This window comes from Centropristis striata, chromosome 2 (assembly GCF_030273125.1).
Source record: "Centropristis striata isolate RG_2023a ecotype Rhode Island chromosome 2, C.striata_1.0, whole genome shotgun sequence".
NCBI lineage: Eukaryota > Metazoa > Chordata > Actinopteri > Perciformes > Serranidae > Centropristis > Centropristis striata.
Window position 1 is genome coordinate 2,634,497 of NC_081518.1, and position 14,692 is coordinate 2,649,188.

At 36.3% G+C, this 14,692-nt stretch overlaps 1 protein-coding gene across 2 annotated transcripts in view; it reads left to right on the forward strand.

Annotated features, from left to right (window-relative positions):
• Positions 1–14,692, forward strand: part of myo1ea (myosin IEa) — a 95,868-nt gene that overhangs the window by 33,668 nt on the left and 47,508 nt on the right. For both annotated transcript variants that reach the window (XM_059359023.1, XM_059359032.1), the window contains exons 4-6: positions 1,359–1,453; positions 10,936–11,023; positions 14,043–14,132. In XM_059359023.1, the coding sequence (XP_059215006.1) occupies positions 1,359–1,453; positions 10,936–11,023; positions 14,043–14,132 (273 nt within the window). The remainder of the gene's footprint in view (positions 1–1,358; positions 1,454–10,935; positions 11,024–14,042; positions 14,133–14,692) is intronic.

Genomic DNA, 14,692 nt, shown 5'->3' on the forward strand with positions numbered 1-14,692 from the left:
TATTAAGGGCTTCTGTTGTCTGAAAGATTCAAAGAGGAACACTGACTTGTGTCTGGGGGTTTGGGATAGCAACAGTCTGAAGGACAAAAGGCTTCAGGATGAACTGGTTAGCTGCAGTGTTCCAGTTTCCAGCAGGCTGGTGCAGATGTTTCTGTCAGAAACTGGACTCAGGCCTTGAGGAGTGTTGGCAGAACGTTCAGAGAACAGCCTGTTGGAGCTGCTGCTCCTCGTCTCCTGGCTGAGAGGAGCTGCTCCTCGTCTCCTGGCTGAGAGGAGCTGCTCCTCGTCTCCTGGCTGAGAGGAGCTGCTCCTCCAGTCAGGAACACTGAGTGACTCCTAATGTCCTCACTGACTGTTGAAACACTCAGAGGCTCACATGCCAGTTTTAACAGTCTGGTAGATCGGTAGTTAGGTGCACTGGGTTCAGGTTTGCATTGTGTTATCAGCTCAGCCTGCAAAGTTCAGACAAAACAACAAAAATAGAGCTGATATCTAGACATTTAACATGGTTTTATTGATGATGATTTTGGTTATTATCAAGAATGTTTCCATGACTGTAGATGTAAAAAAAAAGACGAAAAAAGACAGAAAAAATTACCAAAAACACACAAAATTACCAAAAATGGGCACCATTTATTGAAATAGACACAAATTGACCAGATATAGATGTAAAAATGATCAAAAATGACAAAAAATAGTTGTAATAATGGCCTCAAAAGAGACAAAATTACAAAAGATTGATGTAAAAATGACCAAAAAAGACACAAAATGACCAAAAACACACAAAATGACCAAAAAATGGACACCATTTATTGAAATGGACACAAATTAACCATAAATAGATGTAAAAATGATTTAAAAAAACACAAAATGACCAAAAAATAGATGTAAAAAGGGACACAATTTATCGAAGTAGACACAAATTGACCAAAAATGTAAAAATGATCAAAAATGACAAAATAATAGTTGTAAAAATGACCTCAAAAGAGACAAAAGTACAAAAAATAGATGTAAAAATGACCAAAAAAGACACAAAATGACCAAATATATATGTACATATATAATAATAATAATGCATTTTATTTATAGGCGCCTTTCAGGACTCTCAAGGTCACCTTACAATAAACAATTATATATATTTTAATTATATATATTGGTTAATATCAAGAAAACCATGAAAAATGTCTAGATATCAGCTTTTAAATTAAACTCTCATGATCTATTTTTAGACAGTGGTCTAATAATTGTTCCATGACAGTATATTAAACCGTTTTTACACAGACTGTAAGAATAACCTCTTCTACAAAAGCTGTTTCACTATTAATTTTAACTAAATTCTTTTAATTTTGTCCCTTCAGGCTCAGTACGAGAACCCTCCTCACATCTACGCTCTGGCAGACAACATGTACAGGAACATGATGATCGACAGGGAGAACCAATGTGTCATCATCAGGTGAGACTGGAAACAAAATGACAGAATGATTCTCCGTCTTCTTCTTTACGCAGCGTGACCTGATGGCATGTGACAGACTGAACTGACTGAATGTACCTTTAGTGATCTGACGTCATGTGTCAGGAGTCAGATCTGATCCAGGATCAGAGACAAAGAGTGAGATAATAATCTGAACGATGTGATCTACGTTCTAACAGAGCGCAGGCTGTGGTAATGGTTTGGGTGGAACAGGAGAACAGAACCGGTTCCACCACATCATGTTGCTACGGCTGATTGACTGACTGGGTTGTTGTTGTTTCTTTGGTGATTTTCCATCATAGAGCTCTCCACCTCCCTGAAAAAATGCAAATCCTCCTGCATGGGGTAAAATGTTAAAGCATTTCAATACAGCAGATATAGATCATATAAGAGGTGATACCAATCAGACATGAGGCGCAAAATGTAATTACAATTGTTATTATTTATTTTTTTCATTCTTGGCTTCACCTTTGGACTTTTATATACCTCGAATTAATTTCCATTTATATATAGGTTTATTCATCTATATTATTGTATTCTTTTTTATTAATTTATTTGCTTTTGAAGTTTTGATTGTCATGTTACAGTATCTAGTATTTATTTTTTCACCCACATTTTTTTTCACATACAAAAAAATAAAATAAAATAAATATATATATATATTCAAATAAATAAAATGATAAATATATATATATATTCCCCCCCCCACATTTCTTTACATACAAAAAAGAAAAATACATAAATATTTTTCCCACATTTTTTTCACATACAAAAAAAGAAAAATAAATAAATACATAAATAAATGTATATATAATTTTTTTATTTTTTTATATAAATAAATAACATACAAATACAAAAAATATGATGTTCAATGTATGACTCGCTATGTTAACATGACAAAATTCAATTCAATTAACACAATGTTAAAAAAAAAAAAAAAAAAAAAAGTTACACTACTTAGTTACATTCCACCACTGAAACGCATTTTCATTCATTCATTTTGCAGCAAAAAAAAAAAGAAAAGAAAATGCAAATTATGGGAAAAATATAAACCCAAATCTAAAAACAATGCAGAGTTAGCAGCTGGACCTGACCTCCAGTCAGGATGTGAGATGGAAACAAAGGAGCTGCTATTTTTGAACAACTTCCTGATTTAAAAAAATAAAATAAAGAAACAGAGCAGGAAGAACACCTGCATGATCTCTGACCCAGGATCACTCTTTCCCTGGATTTTAGGGGGTTTTAGCTCCTTTTGCAGCCTGTTTGAGTCTGTGGATGAATGTTGAATGAGTCCTGCAGCTCTATGGAATCAGCAAGTGTGAACAATAAAAAAATGCCTTTTGTGCAGAGTAACACAGTAATTTACCTGATAAATGATTTAAACAAAATTGGAACAGAATGTATACATACAACCCTTTTCCAAGTACCCACAAGTGTCATGAATATTAGAAAAATACATCCATCCTTTCCTGTCCTCTTCCCTCAGCTCTGTGTAAACAGCCTCATCTGTCCTCTCTCCTCAGCTCTGTGTAAACAGGCTGCAGTTCTGTCTGATTTTCAGTGAATATTTGTCACGTGTCCGTTGGTCTCAGCAAATCATTTCTTCAAGTGTCTCTGAGGAGCAGAATTTCATGTTTTTAACAGGCTCTGGTGATTACAAACGGTTTATTTTTTAAGTGATTTTGACAGAAATATCACAATTTCAAGCTTCACTTTGGTTACTTTTTCTAACATATTTTTGAAGAGCTTCCTGATTTAAAATGAAAATAAAAAACAGAGCAGGAAGAACACCTGCATGATCCCTGACCCAGGATCACTCTTTCCCTGGATTTTTAGGGGATTTTAGCTCCTTTTCCTGCTTGTTTGAGTCTGTGGCTGAATGTTTTTGCGCTACAAAGCCTTGGAGAGAAAAGTGTGGTGTCATGACGGGCTTTAGTCACCTGAGCGAGCAGCGGTTGCTATAGTGCTTACCTCATGACGAATGGACCCTGCTTCAGCACTTTCGCTGTCCGTTGTTTGGACAGCCAGCAGTTGCTAGTTCAGTTTCCCACATAAAGGCACTGAGGTGGATTTTGTGATCGACTAAATCAGCAAACAAAAGCATGGAAGTGGTTTTATGATGAACCAGGTCTCAGCAAACAAAGGCTGCTGTGAACTGCTGGCAGGGCACTGTGGTCAGCTGCAGGCTGCGTTGGCGCTTTTAACACTCGCTAAGAAATGTGTGAATGAACCAAAAGGGGAATTCAGGACGCTGATGAAGTGATGAACTTTTATTTATGTAGTTTATCCACCTGCTGCCTGCTCAATGCAGCATGTGACTAATGCAGCGATCTCTCAACATCTGCAGCAGATATGAAAAGGATCATCTGGAGCAGGTCGCTCTTATCAGTTTGTCACTCGAGATGAAATCAGAGCCGTCATGTGAGGAGAAACTGCTTATATTAACCCTGTGAACCCAGAGATGTTCCTATGGTGGCCCTGAGAGCTCACAGCACTGAAAACACATGCAAATGCACAAAATACAAGCAAATCCATTCTCGTCCGCTTATCCGGGGCCGGGTCGCGGGGGCAGCAGGTTAAGCAGGGCGGCCAGGCGAGAGATATAATCCCTCCACCGTGTTCTGGGTCTTCTTCACAACACAACACAATAAGAAAAAGTGCTGCCCATAGACCACAACACAACAGAAGTGTTTCCAGAGGACACTTAAAAGTGATGCACACGTCAGGACACGCTTGTGATATTATCACATTATTTCAAGATAATGACAATTTCACGTTATAACGTCAGCAATCGATAGCATGCTAACATAGTGGCTGATCATAGCATACTTACGTTAGCGGCTGATAATAGCGTGCTAATGTTAGCCAGCATTCAATAGCATGCTAGCCATAGTGGGCTATAGTGGCCTAGCAAGACCAAGACCAAGTGTTGTTGAGAGAGACCATCTTAAACGTGAATCATTCATTTATTTGATTTATGTAACTGCAATGTGATTGATAGGGGCTAGCGTGCTAACATTAGTGGCAGATCGATAGCGTGCTAACATTAGTGGGCGATCATAGCATGCTTGTGTTAGCAAGCTAGCAGGACTCAGACCAACTCGGTGCCGTTGAGAGAGACCAACTAAAACGTGTATCATTCATTAATTTGATTTGTTTAACTGCAATGTGATTGATACGGGCTAGCGGGCTAACGCTATATATCACATTATAACATCTCTAGCATGCTATTGATCGCCGGCTAACATAAGCACGCTATTATCAGCCGCTAACGTAAGTATGCTATGATCAGCCGCTAGTAAGCACGCTATTGATCGCTGACTAGTTATAAGTTATAATGTGAAATTATAATTATCTTGAAATAACGTGATAATATCACAAGCGTGTCCTGACGTGTGCATCACTTTTAAGTGTCCTCTGGAAACACTTCTGTTGTGTTGTGGTCTTTGCAAGACAGAATCGCAAAAGCAAAAGCAGCAGCAAAAAAACAAACAAAAAATCAGTTATTCAAAGACTTAAAGACAGATTTCTTTTGTAATTACACAAATAATTTGATTGCAAGTTTTTAATTTTGTCTTTGATATTTTGATTAATATTCTTTCGTTTGAATTTGAATAAGGGTTGTTTGAACATTTTGGCACAAATCTAACTCCATACTGGCTTTAATTTCAGTCTTTTGAGCCTTTTTCTTTGTTTAATGAGCGTCCATGAGTCAGTAGATGACCTTCTTGCTTCCTCTTGGACTCCCAGCTGACTCAAGTCAGCAGCTTTAATCCTGTTGATGCTGTGACTGGGTTAGTGGTCACTAACAGCTGATGTTATCAGCTTGTGCTGTTTATTCAGTCTTTTGTACAGAAGCTGATTCACTGATGTTCTGTTCTCACAGCTCCACAGCTGTTACACATGATGTCATACTGCGTAGTACTACTCCTTCCTCTCCGAGGAGTTCAAGGCAGTAAATTAACTCTAAATATACAATTGATTGTGTTGCTTTGAAGCAGCAAACTCAAAGCTGTCATTTATCTAATATGTTTCAAAAAACCATAATTGCCCCATTTCTAGCATTTTAGGTATTTTAAAATTTGACATTTTTGACAAAAATCGGCTTACTATAGTATGACTTTTTTTAAGGTTTTTACACATAAAATTGTGTTTAATTTTTATTTCTGGCCATATTATGCTCTAAAATGTATCAACAGACTATAATTGAGCCATTTTAAGCATTTTAATATTTTACCATTTTGACAAAAATCGACGTATGACTTTTTTCAGTTTTTGGACATCCCATAATATGGTTTTTTTCTGCCATTTCTGGCCATATAATGCTCTAATATCTATCAACGGACTGTAATTGCGCCATTTCTAGCATTTTTAGGTATTTTAAAATTTGACCATTTTTGCTGCTCACTGGATGTGCAGCTCTGTCATCGTGTTGTCTCCGTTTTTTTTACTTCTACACTGCTGCAACCAAACACTGCTCCCTGTCTTTAATAAAGTCTGCTGCAATAAAGATTACTTTAATAACAAAACCACAAATAAAGCGTCAAGACTCCACAGAAGTCAATTAATCACAGACTCTCTTGGTTGAAGTTTTGTTTATCATTTGAAAGTGAAACTAATTCTCTGACTCCAGGGCCATAAAACAGATAACCTCTTGCAGCTTTAACACATAAAGAAGAGTATTTCCCCCCTTTATGTTCTCATGTTACAACAGAAGAAATTCCAAGAGTCTACTGGAACTTTCTGTACATGCAACTCGTTCTGTGGGATGTAAAACCCTCATGTTGATGTGCATCTTTCTCATAGCTAACATGTATCAACAGACTATAATTGACCCATTTCTAGCAATTTTTGGGAATTTTAATATTTGGCCACTCTTGTCAAAATGTGACCTGCTTTAGTATGACTTTTTTTTTTAATGGGTCATTTTTGGACATCCCAAAATGTGTTCTTTTTCCCCTTATTATGCTCTAATATGTATAAACGGACTATAATGGACCCATTTCTAGTATTTTTAGAGTTTTAAAATTTGACCTTTTTTCGACAAAAATCGACATATTATATATAGAATTACTTTTTTTCAGATTTGGACATCCTATAATATGATGTTTTTCTGTCATTTCTTGCCGTTTTATGCTCTAATATGTATCAACAGACTATAATTGACCCATTTTAAGCATTTTTAGAGCTTTAAAATCTGACCATTTTTATCAAAATTTGACATACTATACGAGAACTTTTTTTGAGCGGCTCATTTTTGGACATCCCAAAATATGGTCTTTTTTACTGTAATTTCTGGCTCTATTGTGTGAAACAGATATGTAATTCCTCGACTCCAGGGCCATAAAACAGATAGCCTCTTGTAGCTTCAACACATAAAGAAGTGTATTTTCCCCCCTTCATGTTCTCATGTTACAACAGAAGAAATTCCAAGAGTCTACTGGAACTTTCTGTACATGCAACTCGTTCTGTGGGATTTAAAACCCTCATGTTGACTGAGCATCTTTCTCATAGCTAACGTCAGTAATGATTTATGAAAGATGATGCTTCAGCCTCTGCATTGTACAACTCATGTCCTTGTTTGGTTAATAAATCTCTGAGGAAGTTAACAATGCCTCGGAGCGTTTCAGCGCCACAACAATGAGTCTCGCCCATTTTCGGGGCTCAGAATGAGCCTCCGACTCCCCGCTGAAAATAACTCTAGAGAGACAATGCTCTCAGAGCTCTGGAGCTTTTTCCTGACATTAAAAGTAAAAACAGCAACTCAGCACATGAGTGAAACAGAGCAGTAAGTGTGCAGTGATTCAGCCCAGACAATGGAAGAAACCAGGAGGTTTATTCTGTCCTACAGAGTCTAACTGCAGTAACTAAAAGGGTCAAACTGAGAAAAACTGATTTAAAGTGTTTAAACGTTTTTTAACTGGTCATCCAAATTAGTTATATGTAGATAAGTGATATGACACTTATTTCTACATGTATTGATGATGTCATTTTTATGCTCAAAAATCATGATGATTTAATTGACCTTTGACCCCAAAAATGTAGCTACTGCACTTTGGTTTTGCTGTAAAAGATTCTAATAGTGATGATAAACAGAGAGCAGTAACTATAATGTTGTCATCTTCTTTCAGCTTTTATATTTTGTTTTTAGTGAACAAACATTTTCAAATTTATTTGTTATCAGTGTGTTTAAAAGTGTTTGACAACTCTATTCAAAGATGTGCAAATGTTAGACTTAATATAATAAAGTTATGGGTAACACTTTACAATAACCCTCATTTATAAATGGTTAAAGATTAATGTTTAATCATCATTTATAAACCATATAGAGGCCATCTAGAATGGTAAATACATATTTTTATGAATGTTTAACTAACTAAATCATTTATAAATGGTAAACAAATAGTTTATTAATGTTTAATCATCATTTATAAACAGTATATAGGCCATTTAGAATGGTAAATACATAATTTATTAATGTTTAACTAACCAAATAATTTATAAATGACAAATAGATGGTATATTAATGTTCGTTTATAGTTACTTTACCATTAACAAACCAATAAATTATAATTAATTGTTTATCAATAGTTTTAGTTGCACTCATTATAACAGTTTTAACAACATATTAAGTATGATAATGATTTTGAAATTATTCATATACCTTTAAGAAATTGGTTTAAAACATTTAAAGATTAAATATGTATAGCCCTTTGTAAATGGTTAATAATTGGTCTATAAACCATCTATAAACATCATTTAGTTGGTTATATTTTAATCTTAATATAATTGAATCTCACTCTTTTACTTCATCACTATCTAGATCAGCTATTCTCAACCTTGGGGTCGGGACCCCAATTGGGGTCGCGAGATGATTTCTGGGGGTCGCCAAATCATTTTGGAAGTCAGCTCTGTCTCCACTGTGTTAAAGTGTTCATGTGTTTTAGTCTTTTTGGTCACTTAATGTCTTTTTTTGGTCATTTTGTGTGTTTTTTGGTCATTTGTGTCTTTTTTTGATCATTTTGTGGTCAATTTGTGTCTTTTTTGGTCCTTTTGTTTCCTTTCTTTGGTCATTTTGTGTCTTTTTTTAGTCATTTTGTGTCTTTTTTGGGGGATTTTGTTTCTATTTTGGGTAATTTTGTGTCTTTTTTGGTCATTTTTTGTCGTTTTGGTCATTTTGTTTCCTTTTTTTGGTCATTTTGTTTCTTTTTTGGGTGATCTGAACTGTGCATGTGAGATTCTGTTCAGTGAGCGGGGGTCACGGACAACATGCATGTTAAATTGGGGGTCGCAACTCAAAAAAATTTGAGAACTACTGATCTAGATAATAATTCCCCTTTCAAATAAACTAATTTCTATTATTTTTATGTTTAAATTAGTAATTACTGCTTGGTTTTGAGTTGTTTTTTGTAGTTTTTCTATCATTATTTCAGCAAAATTGACATCTAAAACTTTGTCACAAGATAAAAAAGACATCAAGGAGTTTCATTTTTAGTTATAACTCAAGTTCGACCAGAAATATAGTTCCTCCAGTTAGTCTTTGTAAGGCAGAATAAAGGGGGAGGGTCCAGCCTTGTCGAGGCTGCTGCTGTGTAATAGAGTGGCTCCCATGACTTCCTCTGGCAGCCTCTAACAGTCTGCAGCTGTGTTTCTCACAGAGCCATTACCAACCTGACTCTACTTTAAGGCACAGAAAGAAGAAAAAACAGACTCCACTGTCATCCACTGCCAAACCACATATGTCAAAATAAGTATGAGAGTGGCAGAGTGGAAGGCCAGCAGGGAAACAGACAAGTGTAGGCTGAGGAGGCTGGAAAAATCTGTGAATGTGACAAAACAGAATTAATGTCCTTGTTGCTGCAGAATTCATCTGACCAGATGTGCTGCGGACTAAACACTGAGCCAGCCGACAGGAGCTGAAATCTGCTCCTGGTAGCAGAAAACACTTTGGTTTGACCAGTAAACGGAGTGTGTCAACACTGGGAGCAGGAACTGGGATTTCACCTGTTTATTCAGCAGGTTTAGCATTACTCAGGGGTTAAAGGTCATCTTTGATGAGTCAAGTCCAGTCAAGTCAAAGTTTCTTTTTTATAGAACACATTTAAGCATTTTCAGGCATTTTAAAATTTTACCTTTTTTGGTAAAAATCGACATGCCATGGTATGACTTTTTCAGTTTTTGGACACTTCATAATATGGTGTTTTTCTGTCATTTCTGGCCATATTATGCTCTAAATTATCCATTTTAAGCACTTTCAGGCATTTTAAAATTTGACAATTTTTGTCAAAATTTTAAATACTTTTTTTGAGCGGCACATTTTTGGACATCCCAAAATCTGGTCTTTTTTACTGTAATTTCTGTCCATATTATACTCTAATAAACTATAAAAATTACCCATTTTAAGCATTTTCAGGCATTTTAAAATTGTTCCTTTTTTTGACAAAAATCAACATGCTATAGAATGACTTTTTCAGTTTTTGTACACTTCATAATATGGTGTTTTTCTGTCATTTCTGGCCATATTATGCTCTAATATGTATCAACAGACTATAGAATAATGTAAAATAACTTGCTATTGCTAATTTTTGACTGTGCCAATTTTTTGGCAGCAAAAGTTGCAAAATGTCAGAAAACACAGTTAGAATGGCATAAATCATAAGAAGTGTCATGAATTCTGGCAAAAAAATGTGTCTCCTAAACATATTGAAATATCTGCATTTATACAACCTCTCCTGTCCTCTCCTCTCTGTTCTGTGTAAACAGCCTCTCCTGTCCTCTCCCCTCAGCTCTGTGTAAACAGCCTCTCCTGTCCTCTCCTCTCAGCTCTGTGTAATCAGCCTCTCCTGTCCTCTCCCCTCAGCTCTGTGTAAACAGCCTGCAGTTCTGTCTGATTTTCAGTGAATATTTGTCACGTGACCGTTGGTTGTTGTTATTCCAAACGGTTAATTTTTAAGTGATTTTGACAGAAATATCACAATTTTAAGCTTAATTTCGGATACTTTTTCCAACAGAAACTTTCGGAACTGATGATCCATTCAAGGACCGTCAGGAAGTTCCAGTTTCGCTTATAATACCTGTTTTTACAGTTTCGTTCTTTGATAAATAGTGTATTTTTGACAATCTGTTAAAGAAAACTTATGTTTCAAAGAATATGGACACATATTTTGATTAGCAAATCCAAAAGTAACTCAAAAAATCATCAGACAATGTTTATGATGACACTTGTAAACAAACCATCTACAGCTTAAAAACTATTATTTCCTTGGTGTTTCTGAACATTTTGTGAAAATAATAGCAGTCAGAGCTCATAAGTCTCTGCTTCGCCTCGCAGGTTTTCACAGATCGCTTCACCTGAGATCTGAATATGAACTGAGGTGTCACATGCTGTTTGTCATTGTGCATTGTTCATTTAAATCAGACTCTCAGGTTGTTAAAACACGTGCTTGTCTTTGTGTGTTTTCCAGCGGAGAGAGCGGCGCTGGGAAGACTGTAGCAGCCAAATACATCATGAGCTACATCTCCAGAGTGTCGGGGGGCGGGCCCAAGGTCCAGGTGAGGAAAAAGATGTTTTTCTTTGAGGACAGTTTAGTCAGGAGGCGGAGCTAAATAAAGGGGACAAGCTGGACAAAAGTACCAAGTTTCTTCCACATGGTCTCTATTAACATAGGTTTAAATTTTTGATGGGAGCCACTTCATCAAGATTGTGGATCAGAGATGGCACCCATATAAAGTCTATGAGAAGCAATATATCTTCCAAGCCACTTAGAAGGTCAATCTTGGTGTCAAAATCGACATTTTCTGTTGGGAAAAATGTATATACAAGATCTGACATGAGATGAAAGCGTTCCCTTGATTTTTTTGAGCAGTGTACATGGCAGCTAATCTGCACTCATCTGAACATAGATTCCAAACATTACAGTATTTATTTAAGGTTCTTCAAAGTTGAAAAAGGTTGGAGCGTAAAAATGCTTTTTCAGTCATTATTTTTAGTATAATCATTATGTTCACTTGAGTGAAAATGAATTTGATTCTGTAAACATTTGCATCTTTATCATAATATTTCTAGATTTCCCGTCCTACTTGCTGAATTATTCACAAATTCTGCAGATTCTGTAACGTCACTGCAGACAGTATGAAATCAACCTGTTGCTGCTTCATTCCTGCACTTCTTCTTCTCCTCCTCAGACCTAAATCTTCCTCATCTCTTCCTCCTCCTCCTCCTCCTCCTCCTCCTCCTCCTCAGACCCCATTATCAGCCCATCAGCAGCCTCTTATTCCCCCCCAGCTCCCCTTTGAGCCATCTGGCAGACCCCCAAACCAGCAGATGTCCAGTCTCTAAGCTCGATAAAGATCTAAAGTTTGATGAGGAAATGCCTGCACCATGATGGCAGTGGGATTTTAATATTTAATCCACTCAGAGCAGCTTCCACGAGGCGACGGTAGAAATCATCTGCAGTCGAGCTGGTGGAACGTTTTAGGTGTTCAGAGTTGCAAGTTACAGTATAACTGATAAATTATTATTCAAAGAGCTTTTTGGTGGTTGTGGGCAGTGAGTTTTTTAGGGGGAGATAGCAGGTCAACAATAAATGCCACATAGAAGTGATGAACATCATCTGAAAGCTGTGAACCTGAAGATTAATTTGAGATGAAGCTCAGCACTGTGTGTTGAGTTGTTCTGGCCAAAAATATCTAATTTAAATGACTTAATGAATGAATTATTTATGTATTGAAGCCTATTATGGTGAATAAATGGTCATAACATTAGTGGACGCTTTCTAAAGTCCAGTCCAGGTTCAACTGGGTCCCACAAGTTGTTGCAGCAATTTTTGGTTTGATACCATTTGTTACACACATTTGGTGCTCAATAATGCAAATTTATTCATACTGAGAATGGATAAAAATGGTCAGAAAACCCTCCAGAAATATTAAATCAACACACTAAGACCTTTGGAACAACAGAGAAGAATCCATGCTGAGATTTGGGTTCAAAAACTTTGGTCATTTTGGAGATTTCTGTATTTTCAGCGATTGGATGACGAGCACTTCTGTTCTTCAGAGAAACCCTCTTATTGTTGATATACATAGGAATATACCATATATATATTTATAATATACCTGCACATCCTCTGAATGCTCTAACTAACGTTTTTTCAACAACTTCCCGTCATGGTATCCTAACAAGCTCTATAGATTCCTTAGATCGTCTAGTTTCATATGATATCATTATCTTTAGCATAACTAAAAAAATGCAGCGTATCATTTCGCCAACATCAGAACAGTGACCGGAAAAATGTTTACATATAGAGCTGGTTATGAAAATATCCCTCGCTGTATTGTTTGTTAAACAAATGTGGCCTTATAGTATTTCTCCACCTCTTCAGCTTTACTTCCCTTTCACATTTCAGCTCTGCACACACTGTGCAGTTCACTCAGTTCAACACATGCATTCTTATGCAATGTGTTAAAAGTGTGTGTTCACATATGTGCGTGTGTGTGTGTGTGTGTGTGTGTGTGTGTGTGTGTGGTAGAAAAGTTGTGGCCAGATGAAACCTCCCTGCCAGTAACAGATCTGTTTATCTGTTGGATCATTGTCACTCTTCAGACTTAATTATATCTATCAACACTCACACATAGTTAATTAAAAAGTAATTGATATAGACTATTTATTTTAACATCTTGACACCATGTTTGAAATGTGTTTTCACTCAAAGTTCTTGTCTCTTTGATTCATTGAAGCTCCACAAGTAGTCAGAATCTATTAGTGTAAATAATTAACAAAATAACAAAAACTAGAATTGAAAAAACATTTTTGTTAACTGAAATAAAAATAAAAATGAGTTTTTAAGAAATGATAACTAACTGAAACTGTATTTTGTGCTTACAAAACTAACTAAAACTAACTAAAATTATAGTGAAAATGTAATTGTCAACTTTTTTCATCCGCAAACCTTTTTGGTTGATATGAAATCTATTTCATCTATCTGGTTTTATGACTTAATAAACTTATTGGGGCTGAGATGGATCAGACAAAGGAAATAAAGGAAACATTTATTGTGACCTTATTGAATCTGGACCCAACAAATACCCCATTACAAAACAACTACAACTAATAAAAAGTAAACTAAAACTAAGCATTTTCCAAAAAATAAATACCAATTAAAACTAACTGAATTTGAAAACAAAAAATCACAACGAAATTAAAACTAAAACTAATGAAAACTTTAAAACTATTATAACCTCCTCTCCTCTGCCTGAGAAGAGTAAAATATGAACTCATCTCAGTATGATTCTCTATAAATAGCTTCAAGTTTGAAGCACTGTGTTTATTTTTTCTTTTCATACCGGACTAAACTTAGAAAGTTTCCAAGAAATAACTTCCATTCAACTTCTGTGTACAATAATGGAAGCAGGAACGTCTCGATTTAAAACTCATGTGTTTCTGACGTGCAGATGGCTCACAGGAAACACAACGACCTCCAGACTCCATGTGTCTGTCTCTAAATGTGCATTTCTGTCTGTTTGAATGTGAGTGGAAACTTCTCTAACATCTCGTCTCTTCTGTCTCCTGCAGCACGTCAAAGACATCATCCTGCAGTCCAACCCGCTGCTGGAGGCCTTCGGCAACGCCAAGACCGTCAGGAACAACAACTCCAGCAGATTTGTAAGGCTTTAACTTCGTTTCTCCACTTTTTTTTTGTGAATCAGGGTGCTGAGCATTGCAGTTTAATTAATTACTGGGATTTTTAACTAAAGAAAATATATGACCTGCAGAGAAAAGCCAGATCGGAGGCTGTATGCCACTGCCCTTCACTCTAATAATAATAATAATAATACATTTTATTTAGGAGGCGCCTTTCTTGGCACTCAAGGACACCATACACAAAAGAGAGAAAAAAGAAACAACAATAAAATACACAAAATTAAGAACAATACAATAGGTTGGACGGCGCAATTGTCATCAGAGGAACAGGCAGTTTTAAACAGATGTGTTGATATGTGTAGCGGGTACTTGCACTCACTAGCAAATATTATCCATCCATCCATTTTCTTCCGCGTATCCGGGGCCGGGTCGCGGGGGCAGCAGGCTAAGCAGGGCATTCCAGGCGCCCCTCTCCACAGCAAATTTTAATGATTTATTAATATTAGCAAGTTGGGCTCAGAAGTCCAGATACGGCTGCTGGAGCTGGTGGTCGGCAATTAATAAGGACACAAGACAGTTAG